The following is a 21,740-nucleotide window of genomic DNA, read 5'->3' as shown; positions in this document are numbered from 1 at the left end:
AAAAAAAAAAAAAATCAAAGTAACCAAAAATACACTGTATGTATACAGGCAATGTAAATTTCTAAAATAAAATGATGCCTGGTACATCATTTTAAAATCATTTTTGCAATAAGTTGGTTGAATCTAGAAATTCAAAAAGTAACATGCTAGAATGATAAGTCTAACATTGTAAAATCATCAGAACATTTAATTTTATAATCACTAATTACAAAAAAAGCTTCCAAACACATCCAAATTTCACAAACCATGAAAATTAATAACTTGGAGGGTTAATTGACATTGTGATATTAGGAAAGCATTGTAGTCTTTGTAGTTCGACTAGCTTCTTGTGCAACATGCATTTGTGAGAGTATTGTTTGGTTTGGAAAAAAATGGTATGTCGCATGCCATATGCCAGAGGTAAGAAAAGTACTGAGGGAGCTTGGAGGGATTGTTTTGTTGTCAATAGAGCACAGATTGGTTTAACAATTAAACTTATGAAACTGCATAAAGCGGTGCAGGCAGTCGGTCCAGATCATGACTTTGTCACAGCACGTATAATAACAGGAAAACTTGCTTTGGAAGAAGTTCTTTCTAAACGACAGGATAGGATAAAAAGTGGAGTACAAAAAGCCAGACAAACAAAAAAATCATATCACTCTTCACCATGTTGGTTTTACCATAGAAAACATTTCAAATCACTCGTAAGCTTGACTGTTGTTGGGCATGCGCATGGCGTTTTCAACATTAATATCAGTTAATTTTACAGTAATTAATTCAGTTTGGTTAAGGTATAATTCTTTAAAACGTGTTAGCCAATGTCATCGGTCCTTGATAAGTGACGGTCTATGAAAGTCACCCATAGATAAAGAGCTCTCTTAACCTTCTTTATAACCTTTTGAATGCATTGTCAATTTTAAAACTGAATAAACGCACATCAGGGTGAATATGTTTAACTATGCATCATCAGCAGTCCCAGATGTCTCCAGCCGTGACATCATATGATTGCCCTCGTGAATCCATTTTTGCTTCTTTGGGATGGTCATTCTCCATGGATGAAGATTTCTGCGGCCAAACAATGCTAATGGGTCTCCCATACATAGCAGGAATCTTACTCTGATAACCAGCAAACGGACTTTTCCATCTTTGACCCCTGTGGACGGTGCTGAAGGACGGGTCATTTGGGACGCAACTGACGCCAGGCTGACTTTCACCAGGGGTAGGATCCGGGACAGTGTCACTTTCAGTTTCATAATCGGGTTCAGGGTCCTGGATGATCAGATTTCCAGCTCCTGGAAGGTCATTGGACAGGGTGTCGTAGTCTGGGGATGGATCCAAGGGCACATATTCACCATCATCATCAGGTATATCAAGGAGTTTCATGTAACCAGGATTTGTACCGGATTCACATTGATCCTGTTCTCGTCTTGTCTTGCAGGGTGCTGCTTCTACCTCAGCTTTCTCTGATGTGAATGTTTTCATCTGTACTAGCATCCTGGTGTCTTCCACCACACTGCTGCACCGGTTACTGCCGAAACTAGCCTGGGACGAGAACGCGCTGTCGATACTGCCCTGCCTTGTTGCAGGGTATCTACCGATAGGGCTGCTCCTTGTCACAGATTTTGCACTTCGGCTGTTGAAATCCAAGTTGCTTCTTTGGTCGCTTCTTTTTCTGCAGTTACAAAAACTGATTATCATTGTTACTCGGAGCATTTAAAAATAAGCATTTGACTTTTAAAATCGTCCACAGTTACAAATGCTGACTATAACTACTTAATTAAAATTATCACCGTGACTTTAGTTTAATAAAGCTAGTTAGATAATTAACTTTCAAATATATCTTTTCTCCTACACTAACAACATCGTTATCGAGTGAAATGACTGTTCATCAAAGCTATTTAAAAAACAAGCATTCATTCCATAACTAAGGCCAGTATATACCAGTATCAGGGGCGGGTTGAGGCCGTCTTCTGGGTCTTCCAGAAAACGGTCAGATTTTCAACTTCACATTGACGGGTATCTAATTTCTTTTGTCGGAAGACGGTCAGAAAAGGAGGATGGGTCAGCGAAGATAATTTGGAAGACTGTCAGAAAATATCTCTGGGTCTGCCCCTAAGTATCTTACCTTTTTCTTTGGTATGCCCAGCAGACCACCACACAGGTCATGGTACCCAGCGCCAAGGATATTATCACGATGATTATAATCCACAGGATATCTATGGCAAAGATTTATATTTATTATTTCAATTTTAACCAACTGAATTTATCATTATAGCATACTTTATATCTACATGAATTACGTTCTCTCCATACCAATGTTTTTTGTTACCCTAAGAACAACTATACAATTAAACACAAAAAGCTTGAGTTATTCCTATAACCACGGCAATGCAAAAAGCTAGAAGGTTGTGAAATAAATGGCTGGCATTTTTAAGATGCACCTAGCTCTCTCTCTTATTCAGGGAACATCAAAAGAGTAGATATACCAAATAGTAATTGTAATTTTCACAGCTGATACTATTCAGGTAAACATGTATAAGCTTTTGGATACAAATGAGTGTACTAGTATGCCAATAGTGAACATTTAACTTATTAAACTTACCAAACGAACTTTCAGTTTGCGCAGCTTCTTTTCCTATGATTACCTCTGTTTAATGAAAAGATAAAAAAATTAAAATATCATTTTCTAACAATGGCAACATTCAGAAATTTTGTCGGTGATCTTTTAAATGATTGTTTTTTTAGTGCCAAGTAACATTAAATGCCTCAGTTATGTTACAACTCCATCTTCATGATTCCTTAATCAATGGTACACACTATGCAGTATATTGATCAGCTGCTTTTAAAATAGGGAAGATGGAAAGTCTAACTTGGTTTTACATGCAGACTATCGCGGAATTAACCGATGCATAATGATACAGATGTACCAGCATATACATGTATGTCTCATGTTTATGATAGCTTTTAATTCTTAGCACATTTACCAGTGCATGTTGGAGGTTCGGAACTCCAACTCCCGTTATTCATGCAAAAAAAGGAAAAGGAGAATAAAGGGAGTTTTGATACGTATATTTCCATATGAAACATAAATACACACTATGCTGTTAGAAGTTAGAATTTGTGCGAACTTACCATTACAATGATATCCATCTCCAGTAAAACCGTCTTTGCAGAGGCAATTGTAGCCACCATCGGTGTTGTTACAGCTAGCCAAAGGGCTACAGCTAGTGGTTGCTTTGCATTCATCAATATCACTACAGTTATAGCCGTCACCAGTGTAGCCAGAATAACAAGAGCAGGTGTAGCCTCCATTGGTATTGGTACAGCTAGCCGAGGGACTGCAGTTGTTGTTTGTTTGGCATTCATCAATATCATTACAGTTGTAGCCATCACCGGCATAGCCAGAATTGCAAGTGCAGGTATAGCCACCTTCTATATTGGTACAGCTAGCTGAGGAGCTGCAGTTGTTGGTTGTTTGGCATTCATCAATATCATTACAGTTGTAGCCATCACCGGCATAGCCAGAATTGCAAGTGCAGATATAGCCACCATTTGTATTGGAACAGCTAGCTGAGGGACTGCAGTTGTTGGTTGTTTGGCATTCATCAATATCATTACAGTTGTAGCCATCACCGGCATAGCCAGAATTGCAAGTGCAGATATAGCCACCATTGCTATTGGTACAGCTAGCCAAAGTGCTGCAGTTATTGGTTGTTTGGCATTCATCAATATCACTACAGTTGAAGCCATCACCAGTGTAGCCAGAATTACATGAGCAGGTATAGCTACCATTGGTATTGGTACAGCTAGCCAAAGTGCTGCAGTTATTGGTTGTTTGGCATTCATCAATATCACTACAGTTGAAGCCATCACCAGTGTAGCCAGAATTACATGAGCAGGTATAGCTACTATTGGTATTGGTACAGCTAGCCAAGGAGCTGCAGTTGTTGGTTGTTTTGCATTCATCAATATCATCACAGTTGTAGCCATCACCGGTGTAGCCAGAATAACAAGAGCAGGTATAGCCACCATCGGTATTGGTACAGGTAGCAAAAGGGCTGCAGTTATTGGTTGTTTTGCATTCATCAATATCATTACATTTGTAGCCGTCACCACTGTAGCCAGAATTGCAAGTGCAAGTATAGTCACCATTGATATTGGTACAGGTAGCTAAGAAACTGCAGTTGTTGGTTGTTTGGCATTCATCAATTTCACTACAGTTGTAGCCATCACCGCTGTAGCCAGAATTACAAGGGCAGGTATAGCCACCATTGGTATTGGTACAGTTAGCTGAGGAACTGCAGCTGTTGGCTGTTTTGCATTCATCAATATCATAACAGTTGTAGCCATCACCGGTGAAGCCAGAATTACATGAGCAGGTATAGCCACCATTGGTATTGGTACAACTAGCTAAGAAACTGCATTTGTTGGTTGTTTTGCATTCATCAATATCATTACAGTTGTAGCCATCACCTATGTAGCCAGAATTACAAGAGCAGGTATAGCCACCATTGGTATTGGTACAGCTAGCCAAAGTGCTGCAGTTATTGGTTATTTGGCATTCTTCAATATCATTACAGTTGTAGCCATCGCCAGTGTAGCCAGAATTACATGAGCAGGTATAGCTACCATTGGTATTGGTACAGCTAGCCAAAGTGCTGCAGTTATTGGTTGTTTTGCATTCATCAATATCATGACATTTGTAGCCGTCACCACTGTAGCCAGAATTGCAAGTGCAAGTATAGTCACCATTGGTATTGGTACAACTAGCTGAGGAGCTGCAGTTGTTGATTGTTTGGCACTCATCAATATCATTACAGTTGTATCCATCTCCAGTGTAGCCAGAATTACATGAGCAGGTATAGCTACCATTGGTATTGGTACAGCTAGCTGAGGAACTGCAGTTGTTGGTTGTTTTGCATTCATCAATATCAGCACAACTGTAGCCGTCACCGGTGTACCTAGAATTACATGAGCAGGTATAGCTACCATTGGTATTGGTACAGATAGCCAAGGAGCTGCAGTTGTTGATTGTTTGGCATTCATCAATATCATTACAGTTGTAGCCATCACCGGTGTAGCCAGAATTACAAGAGCAGGTATAGCCACCATTGGTATTGGTACAGCTAGCCAAAGTGCTGCAGTTATTGGTTGTTTGGCATTCTTCAATATCATTACAGTTGTAGCCATCACCAGTGTAGCCAGAATTACATGAGCAGGTATAGCTACTATTGGTATTGGTACAGCTAGCCAAAGTGCTGCAGTTATTGGTTGTTTTGCATTCATCAATATCATTACATTTGTAGCCGTCACCACTGTAGCCAGAATTGCAAGTGCAAGTATAGTCACCATTGGTATTGGTACAGCTAGCTGAGGAGCTGCAGTTGTTGATTGTTTGGCATTCATCAATATCATTACAGTTATAGCCATCTCCAGTGTAGCCAGAATTACATGAGCAGGTATAGCTACCATTGGTATTGGTACAGCTAGCTGAGGAACTGCAGTTATTGGTTGTTTTGCATTCATCAATATCAGCACAACTGTAGCCGTCACCGGTGTACCTAGAATTACATGAGCAGGTATAGCTACCATTGGTATTGGTACAGATAGCCAAGGAGCTGCAGTTGTTGATTGTTTGGCATTCATCAATATCATTACAGTTGTAGCCATCGCCAGTGTAGCCAGAATTACATGAGCAGGTATAGCTACTATTGGTATTGGTACAGCTAGCTGAGGAACTGCAGTTGTTGGTTGTTTTGCATTCATCAATATCAGCACAACTGTAGCCGTCACCGGTGTAGCCAGAATAACAAGAGCAGGTATAGCTGCCGTTCGTGTCGGTGCATGTTGCATGAGGACTACACGTGTTAGAGCTTTCTCTGCATTCATCGATGTCTGAAAATGAATAAAAATCTCCATTTGAAGGAAATTGATTCATAATCAGATATTAAAGAAACTGTTGCAATGCCGCATGTGTTTTCGGATAAAAGACAAAAATAACTGATTTATTATTTTGATTCATCAATGGTTTATTGCTTTAATACAAAGCAATATATTTTAGTCAGTAGATTAACAATTACTTTTTATATTCCTTAAGAAGAGTTTGATAAGGCGACGGCTATTTATTTTGTTTTCATTTAGTGTGATGATTTTAGCAAAGACAAGAAGTTTGTTGGTGAAGATATTGCAAAGGGAATTTACAGATTATCTTGATGGTCAATGGAAAAATGTAGTCAACCCAATAAATGAATTGTCCGGTTATTGTGGAATTGAATAGACACAATGGTAAAAGCACTCGTTGATTCAATATCTGAGAAAAGGCGGCAACGGAATTAATAAAAAGAGATATGTACATGTATTTACGTTTCTGCGCATTGTAATATATTTGAAAATAATACACTTTCCATTCTTCCCTCGGTGTACATCGTAGTAGTAGTAGTAATAGTAGCAGCAGCAGTGATGGTCGTTGTAGTATTATAGTATTTTATTGAGGTATGGGCCCACAAATGTACAAATTCAGTTGATGAGAAAATGACATACTTATAAAATACTCAACATGTTTCTATAGTATTTCTCAACGATATTATCTAACAGTTATTAAAAAGACTGAAATTCTCTCTGGCTGAGTTTAAAATCGTTCTTTTCACGTGCTCTCTGTACGTATTATACGTCACTTACTCTGACATCCCACTGAGCTGTTCCACTTGCCGTCTGGTAGACATTCTATGGTGAATGTGGTGCTGAAATTAAACCTGTACCCGGACGTACACACAAAGTGCGCTCTTCTTAAGTCTGTCGTTGACTCGGATACTTTAATGCTGTGTTCTAACGCGGGCTGTGGGCACGGTAAAGCTATATAAATACACAGAAAACAATGCCTCATTACACGTTTGCCCTCGTGTTCTTAAATGAACAAGTCACAGTCGTTTGCTCCTTTTGAAGAAGGTAAACATAGAAATGATACATACTGAAATTTGACGTAAGATTTCTAGAAAAAGGAGAATTCCAATTTTTGATATTTTAACTGAACTATGAGGATTTTTTTACTTTTGTTCTTACAATATTCGCAAATAAACTTCCTTCTATCAGACGGGTCACATTTTTGGTCATTCAAGTAATAGCCCAAGTCTTTATACAATTCTACGCAGTTGCCGTCTCCAGAAGGCTCGTTATTCGCCCATACTTCTTTGCTAACATGTGCACCTAAAAAAGCAAAATAATAATAGAGCATTTCCCTTGTAATCAAAAGTTTCATAATAAAAGCTGAATGACAATGCATATAATTTAAAATAATGTACGTAATATTTTTTGGATAGAGACACGTTTTTATTGCACAAAGTCCTCCAAGTAGAGCATACGTGTTCCAGTTCAGAATGTAACCTCCGTCCTGTTAGCTTCAGAACTGCGGTCACACGGGATTATTTCAGAACGAAAAATGGTCCAGATAACCAGTTGCTACAATCTACATTTTGCTTGATGGATAAGGATTTTTCTCGGGGGGAGGAGGGGGGGGGGGGAGGGGGGCTGCACAAAATATAGTCGAAAGCTTTCGACCAAAACTTTAATCTACTTTGATTAAGAAAATGTTGTAGTCGTATGATTGAATATTGCACCTGTTCAACTTATAATTTTTATTATTTATAATTTTTTCTTTTTATACGCCCATCTCGGGAAAATCATGAGTTGAAGTAGACTAAAGTTGTGGCCTAAAATTTAAGACAAATATGTGTCTAAAACACTTCTGTGAAAGATTTCACCGGATCAAGGTACATAGGCTACATGTGATAGAACTTATTTGGGGGTGGGACTGAGACCAGATAATATTATAATAAAAAATAATAAATTAACTTTAAGTCTAAAATGCCCAGTAGAATTTTCATAAAAGCAAGTACTGCAGAACAATTACCAAGATATGTAAACATTTTTTAAAAAAATTAGGAAGATTACGATTCTAGATAAAAACAGTTAAATTTTAACATAAAACAAATTACAATTAAGATAATCGATAGCAAAATTTCCTAAAACAATTGGTTTTGAACTTCTTTTTAAAATTAACTAGTTGATATTACTTGGATCTCTGAGCAGATCCAATGAATTGAATGACGTTATAATGTGGTAGCAACGTGCTAGCCACGTGATCCGAACGTGACGTGTTTGCTGGGTATCTCACCGCTTAGCCACCGAAATGTGCTCTCTTTTTCCTTATTCCACCATCCACCCAGCCAGTAATTAGCCTTGTACCCTGACTCATTAATGAATTTCACCAGGAATTCGTGGGTCTCCAAGTCATCAATTCTAGCTAGATTCCCAGGGTGACCAAATGTGTTCTGGCACATTTTCTGAGATGTGTTCCAGTTATTGTTGCCTTTTATCAACAGGAAGCAGGTCTTGTTTTGGAATGTTGTTCTTGGGTAGGTGGTGTTTTTGTATTTTAACTGGCTGCTGCAGGGACCTTCTAAAACGTAATAAAAGTTATTTTCATTAGAAAAAAATGAAGAAAATAATGTTCTCGTTAGAGTTGTATAAACGGGACAAAAGTAAAAAAATAAATCTTACTTCTTTATTTTGTCTACAAACGCTAAACATATTACATGGTTAGACACACACTTTCACTCCCTGTCACTTTTTCAGACTCCTATATTTTCAAGTCACCCGATAAAGTACCGGTGTCCTTACCAAACTGGCAGACCGCCGCAGCAGGCTCCCTGTCTTCATGGTCGGTTTTCACGGTTGTCCCCTTCTCATCGTTCCAGCTGTAGTTAAACTTGTGCATCATATTAAGTGTGTTTTCACCCCCACCAATGTCATTCGGCTCATCGGGTCCCCACTTAAACCACGTGATTGGTTTGGTGGCTGAAAAAAATATGACAATTACATTTCTAATTTCTACCTTTCTCAGTGGAGAAGGAGGTCAGACATTTTAAGATTCGCCAACATCTTTCACAGTATTCACCACATTTTATCATAAAACACAGGTCAATACTAAAGGCATTCCTGCCTTGAAAGTTTATTTTTTTATGTCCTTCAACTGAAATTTAGTTAAAGATGCTCAATATCTCCTATTTCATTTTGTTTATCTAGATGAACAAATTTTTATTGTTATCATGACTTGGCATTGGCTACAATCCTTGAAATACATCCTAGAAATTCAAGATTATATAGCAATTTCATTTAAAATTAGATTAAAAAAATAGTAAGGCAAGGATATTCCCATGCCATTCGGATGTGATATGTCCGTTGAAAAATTAACATCTCACATGGATATCAAACAATTTGTATTACTATCTGATTTTGCAAAATTAACTCATCGATGTTACTTCTTACCATTGAACCAAAACCAGCTCTTTAATTTCCTAGCCCCCACCCAGTATCCTTTATGGTTGAGACGGAGGGTGTCATTCAGATCTTGTAGAAACCCCAGGTCACCCACCGTCAGCAGCGTCGCATTTTCACTTTCGCATTTTTTCATGGCATCCTTCCAATCTGTTACTTCGCTGAATTCTCTGACGCACTTATTTTTCACTTTTTTTCCACCGTGAGGACAGTCGGATGCTGCTGGAATAATAAAATGATTATAACTGTATACTTCCTTTAAGGTTTTTTAACCAAGTTCAGAGGAACAGACATTTTGTTAAAAGGATGGGTGTCAAGTGATCATTCTAAACGGATTATAACGGTTTTCAATAGAGACTAGAATATATTTCCCCTTTTATTCCCTTTAAAAGTGGATTACTACGTGTAATTTTTAATACTTCGAAAATAATTAATACACAAAAAATATATATTTATGTAATACTTACCTTCATTTATGTAAAAATATGTCATTAATATGACCACATAAAGAAGGGTAAGGCGCGGCATGGTGCAACAACTTGTAGCTTTACCTCAACAGAGATCACACATACCAGTTCATCACGGACAAAACGAACTTACAGGGCGTATCAAAATGCACGATCTTTGTGATCAGTCGTTAAAATTGAAGTTGACCACTCTTTGGTTTATTTTAAGCAGTACTGCCTGAATATCATCCAGCAAAGAAGGGAAACTACCACGTGTTATACATCTTTGGCAAAACCATACTATGAATTGTTAAGAAATTGCTGTCCTTTTACTCCATATTATAAGCATGAACTGCGGAGTTCACGTTGCTTCGAACCACACTGTACGAGACCGTGGGTAGAAGATAAGTAAGAGAGAGTATTAATGTGAGAAACAACTCCAGTAGATAGACTGCTCGCTCTATATCTCCACGTATCTCACACCACTCATTGTCTGCTCGGGACTATGCCAAAGGTTATTTAGAAAAGATAGAAACGATTGTAAATTATTAAAAATAAAAGAAAAGAAAAGAAAGAAAGAAAAGAAAGAAAGAAAGAAAAAAGTACAGCTTTAACTGATGTTCCGTGATCATCACACTCTATCGGGGCATTATTCAACCTGTACCGGTAAGGTAACTTGTAATGAAAAAAATATGTACTTTATATGGAAAACATGCCGTCAATAGTCTAGCTAAAATGAAATAAAATGGAGAAAATTGTCCCTTTTCATTAATCTTTTTTCAGCTGTATTATATGAATATGTTGAAACTTGAATAGTTGGGCTCCATAATCAGGCACAGTTCACTGATTCAATCATTTGGGAGTGGCGAGTCATTTGCTATCGCCTTATGATAGTCCCCTGATAGAGCACCGAGAGGACAGGCGGTCCATGAGAACTGAAGGCAGAGGTTTGTGCTTACTGTGAAACTAATATAATGTATCCTATTACTCTTCTTTGATGTCATCTTTTATTAGTATCCCCTTTGTTTGTATTCATTAATATACTGTTAAACATAAAAAGAAAGTCATGTCAACTCCTGTGATTTATGCTGGAGGAAAAAACAGAGCTAGTGCGAACCTTTTGGCATAACGGACACATTTCTTTTCTAGTTGAAAATCTGTAGCTATACATGATTCAGTGCTTTTAATATGGTCAACAATGCACCGTGTATATCAGGTGCCTGTGCCTAGATGAAATTAAACAACACATTAGTAGATATACTTTTTGGCGAAATGCTTTTCAAAGGACTGTAATTGTAGCAGGTTTGGTTGAGAAACACCCGCAGTGTATTAGACTCTAATGGTCACGCATCATTGCCGTGGACTCACGGTAAAGGGGGTAAATTATCTTAACCTAATCAGTTAAATCTAGACGCGTTATCTCGCCGTCTGACAGAGTATGAAGGGGCTTACTGACAACGAGTTAAAATGACCTTGTTCTGCAGGCAAGGTGTGCCCGGTGACAACAGTATCGGTCAAACATGACCTCTTGACCTTGGCCTTGACTGGACCAGTCTGCTGTGGACTCTGCGATGACCCATTGACTGCCCCCAACTCTTACCACGCTCCGGCCATAAGCCTGGACAGTGTCACCTCTTACTCACGTGAAAGTCGTAAGATAAAAAATGTCACCTTGTATAATGATGGGAAATGGTAACACCAAATTTCTTGATGGTTGTTGGATTTGATAAAAACCGAAGACGGCCGTTAAATAATCATACGAACATTCTGAATAACATATTAATTTGTGCGTTTTTTTTTCACTATAACTTTTTCAGATAAAGAGAATACAAGTATTTCTTTAATTCAGAAATAAAAAGCCAATTTATAATCGTTTATTATCACTTCATGAAAAAAGGAATTGCCAAAAATTAATCCTACTGAGCACCTGTGGCATAAATTGGAATGTGCATTGCAGAGTAGAACCAATTCCTAAATAATCTTGACCAATTCCGCCACGCTCTTTAGGATGAATGGGACAATATCCCACATAACAGAATTATTACCCATGTTGAAGGCTTGTCGCGCCGTCTACAGGAGATAATTGCAGTACGCGGTAGACGCACGAGCTGTTAGGCACGTGGTTTTTAACGAGCACACCCTAATGCTAAATGTGTGTGAAATTGGTAACATTTGATGGCGTCTTTTCAATTTTATAGACATTTCTTTACATCTGTAGAAGTCACAGTGAAACAGTCGATTTGAGGGGGGTGCCTCTTATAAATTTTACTAAATGGTATAAAAAATGTTTATTTTCATCACTATTTTGTATTTTTTAAACCAGTAATCATGTTAGACACGGTATCCGTAATAAAAAGCATTATTTCTAACAATTTACAGCTGTAAGGTGATCATTTGTAAATAAAAGCACATGGAAATAAGGGTGGGGCAACCTTTTTGACCAATGTTGTATATTTGTGGGGAAAAATCAAAATGCCAGAGACTTTAATTTCGAATTTTATGTGAAAACATTAATTATCCCTACCAATGCCTATACCATTCTAATGAATTATTTCATAAACAAGGGTCTCCACACCTGGCAGTACTAGTAGGTCAAAATAATTGTGGTATTATCGTGTTTTATATAAATGTTTTATTTCATTTTCAGAATAAATATATATGCGAATCCGTTCATAATAATTAATTTTCACAGAAAAACCTCCGTGTTTCATTATTACATCTTGAAATTTCACGTTCTTTAGTTCATTTTGGTAATATATCGACAATATTAACATAAACATGCCAAAAAGTTTGTGTCAATTGTGCACAGCATACAAGCAATACTTTTTGATTATTGCAACTGACAAAAACTAATGATGTTACCCATAAAAAAAAGCAAAAAGGAGCAGCTGCAGTTCCCCCTGGGTAGATCTTTTTCACACCCCTTATTTTGAATGGGGGTGGGGCATTTTATAAATATCACACATACAACAATGCATAGATTCCCATGTCATATACATGTGCCTACAGACATGTATTTTCATTGCCCTTATTGCAAGGTTGGCAAAAGAATTGGAGTTTCACTTCTACTAATGTTTAAAAAAGTCTTGGTGACAAATACCATTTTCCTCCCTCCTCCGCTCCCTCATTCATGTCTCGGCAACAGTACACAGACACATTGTATTAGTTTGTAGAAGCTGGTATTTAAGTTTCCTTTGTACAAGGAGTTAACACAGATAGCTATCTTCCCAATAGATATCACTTTGATAAAAATCGTGCATGTATCTGTAGGCCGTATCGTTAGTCATCTAGTACGACTTTTCACCTAGTTTTAGCTGGAATGAGTATTCAGATCTAAAAGAAGAAAATACAAAATAATGTCAGCTCAGACAAAGCATATATCGAAAACTAGGCAGGAAACATCACAATCAAAAATACACTTCGCATCTGTTTTTCGAAAACCCACGGAACAATAATTGCATGGTTTGCAATTTTTCCTTACTTCAGTCAGGGGCTCTCACAATACCCTTAAATCGAGATTTCATACATGAATATCTTAGTAAATACAACCATAACTGAAATAGAAATTATTTAAGCCTACCTGGATAAACTCATGCCAGTTTTAAGGCACCCCGGGGGCTACTGTCTCTATGGACAACCCAGCGGTCGTATTCTGGAACTGGCTGACTGTCGGTGACGGCATAGAGTCTTCTAGAAAGGGACGGGAGCCTAATGGAAAACAATTTAAAAAAAGGTTAAAAAAAGCCCCTGGTGCACTAATATTGTGTTTGTTATGAATCGCAAATGCCTTTCATTACATTCTGGCCTCACTTTTGATGTGAAAGTAAAAATCGGCGTCTCTTTGCAACCCCGCAAATTGAAATGTGTGCACTATTTGTTTCGAAATTATATACTGACTGTAGATTTTTAGGGCGCGAACATTACGTAAATATCCTTACTCAACATTATTCAATGTTACATTAAACTACTCCCCTTCTTTTATCAGAGGGACATTCAATAAATGCGGCCGTCATCGGCCAAATTTCGAATATCAAACACGCCGCTTGTTTATGGTATATCATACCTAAAGTTTTATTAGCATAAGTTCTGCAACCTTTTGTCTACTGACTCTTATATATTTTCCTTAATACATGTACGATTTCGCTTTATTTTAAATGGATATCATACTGAAAATAGCTTGATAATCCTGTTTACTTGCAACGAGTTTTGCAGAGTTGGTAACCTTGATATTATATGTTTTTGCATGTTTTCAAAACATTTGCTTCTTTTTCGAAGTAGCCGTACACGCACAGGCCCGTTTGTTCGATCTCAATGTGTTGGCAGTCATATTATCACTGCGATATCTGTATCGTTTAATAGTAAACCACAGATAGTGTATGTGCCTGTCAAATACCGGGGGCCTGGTGATATGAGGTAGCACGTCCCGGAAACATGTCCACAGGTGCACGTGGACCAGCTCCAGTACACAGTGCCTCCGCCACACATGGCTTGTCGACTTCTTGGCAATGGTTACAGCCACCTTTTTTGTACAAAGTAGGTCTCACAAAATAATTGAAGACCGAAAATTGGTGTCTACTTTGGTGCCGAAATATTAAGTCTGCTGTGATTCAAAACGCGTTGAAACCAGTACCAGGCAAACAGTTACACATTCCCTGGCCGTGTTTAGGTAGTTTGGGCCCAGGGACAAATTTAAGACACTAAAACAAACTGGCGCGGATTAATAAACCATGTACATGTTATAATAATAACTTGTCCTGTAGTTCGTCCCTTGTTTTCCCCCTCTCAACACTGCTCTACAAGACTACATCCCAACCATCTCCTAGTTTTTTCGGACTGTGAGTGTTTCATACATCTGATCAAGAGAAAATCAAATCGGTCGCCTGTTAGCCATTAATCAGTTCTGGTCTGTCTAAGACCCCATTCCCAGAGATTAGATCGATCCAAACTAGATCGACCTAACTCCCTGGGGGTTCACGCTAAATAACTGTCAGCCGAGCGGGCACGAAAGTTAATTACCCCCTTACAGCTTGTAGTAGGCGGGACGGACATTTAAGCCGGATTATCTGACAGTAATCTAGTGAGACTCCCCACGGGGATAGATCTATCTAAATGTCTGGGAATACGCCCTAAGGTGTACATTACCTTGAAAAGCTTTCATTACTGTGTTGACAGGTGACGTGGTCTCCTGTTCGCTGTCAGGTGTCACGTTATACGTGGGGTTCTCTACAGTGGTGTAGATACTCTCTGTGTGGCAGCCATCCCCAGGTTTCCTTTTGCTGTGGAATTACATGTAATAAAACGCATATGTATAGCGAGGAGGTATTACAAAAAAGTAGCAATCATGACAGAGATATAATGTTTTTTAATACGCCTCTTTAGATCTAAATAGATTTAAGATTTAGATTTAAATAGAAATATTATAAACTAGCCCCTCAGAAATGAATTAATTGATAAGCGATATTTACTTTTGCAGAAAACCCATTTAATTTCTGAAAGTCTCCTTCAGATGTTATTTACTGGGAAAGCGCGTGCATCATTTTTATTGCCGGGATCACTGTAGTTACCTGTGTTTCCTGTATATGACCCAGGCCAGAGAGAGAACAATGACCAGCAGAACCCCAGGGACTCCAAATGTCACCAACAGCTGCCGAACTGAAACCAAATGTAGACGCAGTACCTAAAAAAAATATTACTAGAATCTCGAGATCATGATCAATTGCTACAATGATAAAAATGATCAGATAACCCTTAGGTAACATGATTTTATTGAATTTAAATTAATGCGTACTTCAATCTGTTAATTCGTCGATCTAATCACACTCCGTTGAGGTTAAGCTCCAACCAAGTGACCTTTATACATTCCAAACGTTCTCCACGGAGAAAACCTACCCTTAGATACATCTTGCGTTCTGACGGAAGCAAATGCGTCTTCGTTTATTACCGAAGTGGTTCCATTTACCTCGACTGAAATAAACACACATTTGATGAGATTTATGACAGCCTAGCAATTTATACCAGGTTACTACGCACGACTCATTGATATTTGTACGTAATAATTAACACTTTGTGCTTGCTTTTCTTGATACTTTAATGCCTGAACATGTTCAATCACAGGCCGCATTCAAAACAGCGGACTAACTAGTCCGCGGATCAAATATGTCTGGTCCACTTGAATGCTTGTCTCGTAATTCCGGTAAATCTATTCAGTGTCTATTAGGGGATAAGGCGGCAAGCTTTTAAGGGGGGGGTCGCCATATTTGATCCTCGGACTAATTAGTCCGCTGTTGTGAATGCGGTCACAATCACATATCTGTATTTGAGTAAAATAAGCTGGAGCGTCCATACCGGCAGTCAATGATATCGTAGTTCTCTCATCTGTCCTGGTGCTTGTGGAGTTTACTGGGAAATAAAGAAAATATACGATTCATATAAGATAAATAAATGTGAACTTTCAGGTTACTTTCCCGAGACCCTAGAAATCTCCTTTATTACCAAAAAACTACATGTAAATCTATACTCTAAACTGAGGATCTAAAGTGTATTTTGATATTATATATTAATAGCATATCCCTTAAAATGTCAGTGTATGGTCCCACTGTTGTGAGAAGTGACTCGGCAGTGGGACTGAACATGGCACAATATTTATATCTGTGTCACTCATTTACTTATCTGTCTTATGTAATTGTCATTAGTCGTAATTATCCATGTCATCAAACTGGCCTTAAACAGCTATGTAACCTTGGTTTTAAGTTTAAACATATTCTTTTTGTGTAACATGTTTATAGTATGTTTATGGTAAATTTAAAATCACACCAAGGTTTATCGCATTGCTTAGATAGAATATTCTATGAGTAATTTTACTGATACGTATGTCCATTATATAAAGATGGTAATGCACTAACTGTATTGTATCATCATTAGTATATCAAATTGTACAAGGTCATGACAATCTATGTACCAGTACAGAAATAAATTGAAATTGAAATTGAAAATTAATGTTTTCATAGAGTGGCAAATGAATTGTACGAGTGTATGTTGTATAAATCACTTTTTAAACAGAAGCAATGCGATTTTTTAACTTTTAAATAAAAATACGTGACAAAGAAGGCAAATATCATTTAAGAACATCATTATAAAAACCAACCAACAAACAAAATAATAAATAAATAAATAAATAAATAAGAATTAAGCCCTAGCTTTTGAAACAAACGACCTACTGCTACATATGTGCCCATCTCCTATGAAACCACGTTGACAGGTGCAGGTATAGTCACCATTGGTATTGGTACAGCTAGCTGCGGAGCTGCAGTTGTTGGTTGTTTGGCATTCATCAATATCATTACAGTTATAGCCATCACCGGTGTAGCCAGACTTACAAGAGCAGGTATACCCACCGTTGGTATTGGTACAACTAGCTGAGGAGCTGCAGGTGTTGGTTGTTTTGCATTCATCAATATCATTACAGTTGTAGCCATCACCGGTGTAGCCAGAATTACAAGAGCAGGTATAGCCACCGTTGGTATTGGTACAGCTAGCTGCAGAGCTGCAGTTGTTGGTTGTTTGGCATTCATCAATATCATTACAGTTGTAGCCATCACCGGTGTAGCCAGAATTACAAGAGCAGGTATAGCCACCGTTGGTATTGGTACAACTAGCTGAGGAGCTGCAGTTGTTGGTTGTTTGGCATTCATCAATATCATTACAGTTGTAGCCATCACCGGTGAAGCCAGAATTACAAGAGCAGGTATACCCATCGTTGGTATTGGTACAGCTAGCTGAGGAGCTGCAGTTGTTTGTTGTTTGGCATTCATCAATATCATTACATTTGTAGCCGTCACCGGTGTACCCAGAATTACAAGAGCAGGTATAGCCACCGTTGGTATTGGTACAACTAGCTGAGGAGCTGCAGTTATTGGTTGTTTTGCATTCATCAATATCATTACAGTTATTGCCATCACCGGTGTAGCCAGAATTACAAGAGCAGGTATAGTCACCATTGGTATTGGTACAACTAGCTGAGGAGCTGCAGTTGTTGGTTGCTTGGCATTCATCAATATCATGACAGTTGTAGCCATCACCGGTGTAGCCAGAATTACAAATGCAGACATAACTTCCCTCAGTGTCGACACATGCTGCATTGGGACTACATGGGCTGGGGTGTTCACTGCATTCATTAATGTCTGGAATATTTAAGATACAATAGTTATACTGATCAGGTTGTAGGGGTAGTAAATTAAGTCTAAGGGGCTACTTAGTTGCAGGGGCTGTGTTGTTTTTCTGAGGAAACGTTCAAATGACATCAATTAATATTGAACACAGTTTCAAATTTAAAAGTACTCGTTTCGTCTCGTTAAACATCCAGTAGGGATCGGTAGAGTCTGGGGAATAATTAAGTTATATACGTTGTTTCAAGGCATACATACTCTGACATCCCACTGAGCTGTTCCACCTGCCGTTTGGAAAACATTCTATGGTGAATGAGGTGCTGGAATTAAACCTGTACCCGGGCGCACACACAAAGTGCGCTCTTCTTAAGTCGGTCGTTGACTCGAATACTTTGATGCTGTGTTCCATCGCGGGGTCTGGGCACGGTAAAGCTGAAGGAAAACAATAAAATTTCATGGACTATTTTTCTATTTTCCCCTGTTTGTAAATGTAACGTTCGCCCATCTTTTGCTTGAGTATATCAACTGTTTGCCCAGTAAAAAAAATTTCAAGTCATTCTAGAAGTTTTCAAGTCATTCTAGAAGAAGTTTTTTATTATACATCAAACCCCCTATCCCCGGTATCGTTTCTTCAGAACCGTCACACAATAAAGTTGATCTTGATACTGATATGCATACCGTATTCACAAAGAAAATGTTTGCCAGAATGGTCACAGTTCTGAGCCCACAGGGAATAGTTTGAGGTCTTCACTATCTGTGCACATTCCCCAGTAGCAGACGACTGGTTTGTCGCCCACAGATCATCTTCTACAGATGCACCTAAATAACAATATCATTAATTCAGTTTTGAATTCAATAAAATAAGAATCCATATAATTAGAAATGAAGTATAATTCACTTATTTCCTGATAATTATGTGATTTGTTTCTTAAAAGTACCCCTGGGAGAAAGGTTGTCAAAACTGTTGCCAAGGGACACCTGCTATCTTTTGGCACTGTATGTGGTGTTTGAAATAAGGAATGGGATCAAGTGAAGTGTGAAAACAGCTAAAATATATATGTGCTATTAACAATTCCTTGTGATGTATATATCTAGAATTAAATTTATTATTTTTCTTTTGCAATTTGATAAAGAAATATAAACAGAATTTATATGTGCCACTACATTCAGCCTATATTGACAAAATTTACCATTCAGCCACCAGAAGATGCTCTTCTTGTTCCGGTTCCACCATCCACCCAGCCAGTAATTAGCACTGTACCCTGACTCATTAATGAATTTCACCAGGAATTCGTGGGTCTCCAAGTCATCAATTCTAGCCAGATTCCCAGGGTGACCAAATGTGTTCTGGCACATGTTCTGAGATGTGTTCCAGTCATTGTTGCTTTTTATCAACAGGAAACAGGTCTTGTTTTGGAAGGTTGTTCTTGGGTAAGTGTCATTTTCGTGTTTTATCCGGCTGTTGCATGGACCAACTGTAAGAGTTTAACACATTACCTCAAAACGATCGAGATATCTTGGCACAGATTTGCACGTGATACATGTAACTATTTGATGAAACCCTCCAATTTGCCTTAAATTGAAAGGTCTCGCCCACAGTGCACTATGCGTCTATTTAGAATAAAACTGCATATTTTCAGAACTTATGTTATGAATAGCTCATCCATTGAAAAAATCTTGCAAGTGACGCACAGAAGCAATTTTAACAAAATTGGGAAATCTTGGAACGATCTATGATATATGCTTGAACAATTATAATTTGAAAATACAATACCTAATCTGTATACGTGTCACTGCAACACACGTGTACTTATTCCCAACGTGTATAGTGCTCAGTGCATATAATATGATTATTATTACTTTACTTGTCGATGCCTACCAAACTGACAAATGGCCCCTGCTGGCATCCTGTATCTGTCCTCGTCATTGTCTCGTTGTATTCTGGTGTCCTGCTCGTCATTCCAGTCGTAGAAAAATTTGGACATCATGTTCAAACGATTTTCACCGCCTTTCAAGTCATTGGGCTCCCCGGGGGCCCACTTGTACCACCCTATCGGTTTTGTGTCTGGGGAACAGAAATAGCATGTAATAGTATACAATTCATGATTTAACCTGAGTTTTATAATTTATACATTTATAAGTAGTTAATTAAAGATAAAAATAATACGGTAAAAATGCACGATTGAATATTTTGTCCTAAAATATAATTCTTTTCAAACCTCTTCGGTTCTTTTAAAAGATAAAATGTCAATTAATTTTAATTTTTGAAAACACCTAAGGGGGGACCTCCTTGTTAAAAAAATTCAATACAATCCAAATTTTATACAATGTTCGGAATTAGAGACGTTTAAATATTTTATTAATTTCTAACATTTTCTGCTTACCGTTCAACCAGTACCAACTCTTTAGTTTTCTCGCTCCCACCCAGTATTGTCTTTGGCTTAGGGCTGCAGTCCTGCTGAGCTCCCGCAGGAAATCTATGTCTTTTACAATCAGCAAGCTGGCGTTTCGTTTCTCGCAGTTTTGCCTTGCGTCCCGCCATGTTAGTTTCTCGGCGTTCGGTACAACTAAAACACACGTGCTGCGCACTTGCACACCCCCATATGGACAAAACTGTCCTGCTGTATAAATAAATAAATGAATGAATAAATAAATGAATAAATAAAAATTAAATAAACAAATAAACGGTTCTACCCGTATATCAGCTTAATTATTAAACTGTGATTAACTTCTTTTCCTTGTGATTGTTAGAAGGGACGATTCGTTAAATCGTTATTTAAGCCATCGCCTTGCCCCCATCCATCCACCCTCACCATTTAATCCCTATCAGAGACTGGGTTCCTATACCTAGATCGATCTAACAGGATCTATCCATCTCCGAGGGGTTTCTTGCTAAATTGCTTTCAGTTTAAGCGGCTCAGATGTTTGGCACGCCTACTGAAGCTGCTAAACGATAATTAATTACCCCCTAGGCGTGACAGACATCTAAGCCGCTTAATGTGAATGCAATTTAGGGAGAATCCCCTTGGAGATAGTTCGATCCACAGTTACTACGATAAGGTCTGGGAATGGTCCCAAAGTCTTAGAGCGTCGGTGTGCTCAGGCGGTCAAAAGAAAACCTGATTGTAATTTCACATCATATTTATAGCTAGTTGTCACACCTTTTATACTTAATCATACAAGGTGGTAATTAATCAGTTACGTAACGTACATACATGTAGGCCCTATAATCGATAATAGCAAGTTGAATTTTAAATGAAAGGCGCCTTACATAATAACGCACTGATAAAGGAATGACATTTTTCTCTTTGCCGCTGATGGGTACTCCAAGAAATCTCATTAATCTCATTTGAAATAACCTCTTACCTCCATCGATAGATCTGATGAAAATGTTTAATACCACAACTGACACTATGTTCACAACAATTGGATTCTGCATGTTGTGGTGAACGGCTGTGTAATTGTCTAAAATGTCGGTAGTTAATTACACAACTGCTGTTAGGCAATCTCCAGGCCATGTAAAACAATGGGATTATCGGCGTAATTAAGTGATTATATGGTGATAATAATCGGGAAATCTCATGTTTGTGATTATTCAATTGTTACCTGGCATTGTTGCGGAGCAACTCCCTACTACACGGAAAACCGTTAAAGGACATCACGGTATATTTTGCTATCTTTGACGGGTAGAATGGATTAAAACCAAACGAAATGTAATGCCCAAGATCTTTAGATAATCCACTGTAGTATGTTGTTTTTATTTAAAATTTATTTTTGAATTTCACCCACAGATTATAAGAGGCATTTGCTACTACGT

The 21,740-nt window shown here is 38.1% G+C and overlaps 2 protein-coding genes across 3 annotated transcripts; both read right to left on the bottom strand.

The window, feature by feature from the left end:
• Positions 1-268: 268 nt before the first annotated feature.
• On the bottom strand, positions 269-10,014 carry LOC106170350 (uncharacterized). Of its 2 annotated transcripts, none has more exons than XM_087000123.1 (10): positions 9,780-10,014; positions 9,304-9,534; positions 8,656-8,832; positions 8,150-8,434; positions 7,039-7,182; positions 6,658-6,831; positions 3,112-5,874; positions 2,582-2,626; positions 2,105-2,195; positions 269-1,651 (listed from the first exon to the last, which is right to left on the bottom strand). In XM_087000123.1, exons 1-10 carry the CDS (start codon positions 9,838-9,840, stop codon positions 946-948), a joined length of 4,677 nt encoding a protein of 1,558 aa, XP_086856249.1. In that variant the 5' UTR covers positions 9,841-10,014; the 3' UTR covers positions 269-945. The 2 variants fall into 2 exon arrangements, with proteins under 2 accessions (XP_086856249.1, XP_086856250.1); XM_087000124.1 differs by having other exon boundaries at positions 9,304-9,531.
• Positions 10,015-12,415: 2,401 nt separating this feature from the next.
• On the bottom strand, positions 12,416-21,421 carry LOC106170359 (uncharacterized). Its single transcript, XM_087000125.1, has 13 exons — positions 21,290-21,421; positions 20,308-20,544; positions 19,803-19,988; positions 19,114-19,398; positions 18,602-18,742; positions 18,182-18,355; positions 16,976-17,938; positions 16,104-16,157; positions 15,648-15,722; positions 15,323-15,410; positions 14,901-15,034; positions 13,339-13,466; positions 12,416-13,091 (listed from the first exon to the last, which is right to left on the bottom strand). Exons 1-12 carry the CDS (start codon positions 21,360-21,362, stop codon positions 13,360-13,362), a joined length of 2,517 nt encoding a protein of 838 aa, XP_086856251.1. The 5' UTR covers positions 21,363-21,421; the 3' UTR covers positions 12,416-13,091; positions 13,339-13,359.
• Positions 21,422-21,740: the final 319 nt, after the last annotated feature.

Source organism: Lingula anatina, chromosome 1 (assembly GCF_051362555.1).
Source record: "Lingula anatina isolate TDL-2025a chromosome 1, LinAna3.0, whole genome shotgun sequence".
In the NCBI taxonomy this organism is placed as follows: Eukaryota; Metazoa; Brachiopoda; class Lingulata; order Lingulida; family Lingulidae; genus Lingula; species Lingula anatina.
This window is presented reverse-complemented; position numbering and strand designations above follow the sequence as displayed.

Coding starts and splice junctions, on each gene's coding strand:
- LOC106170359 (XM_087000125.1), bottom strand. CDS start 21,362: ATGCAGAATCCAATTGTTGTGAACATAGTGTCAGTTGTGGTATTAAAC. Junction 18,743..19,113: donor CATCTTCTGGTGGCTGAATG/GTAAATTTTGTC, acceptor ATTGTTATTTAG/GTGCATCTGTAGAAGATGAT. Junction 15,411..15,647: donor AACGCAAGATGTATCTAAGG/GTAGGTTTTCTC, acceptor ATTTGGTTTCAG/TTCGGCAGCTGTTGGTGACA.
- LOC106170350 (XM_087000123.1), bottom strand. CDS start 9,840: ATGCCGCGCCTTACCCTTCTTTATGTGGTCATATTAATGACATATTTT. Junction 6,832..7,038: donor GAAGTTTATTTGCGAATATT/GTAAGAACAAAA, acceptor GTATTTATATAG/CTTTACCGTGCCCACAGCCC. Junction 2,627..3,111: donor AGATGGATATCATTGTAATG/GTAAGTTCGCAC, acceptor TTCATTAAACAG/AGGTAATCATAGGAAAAGAA.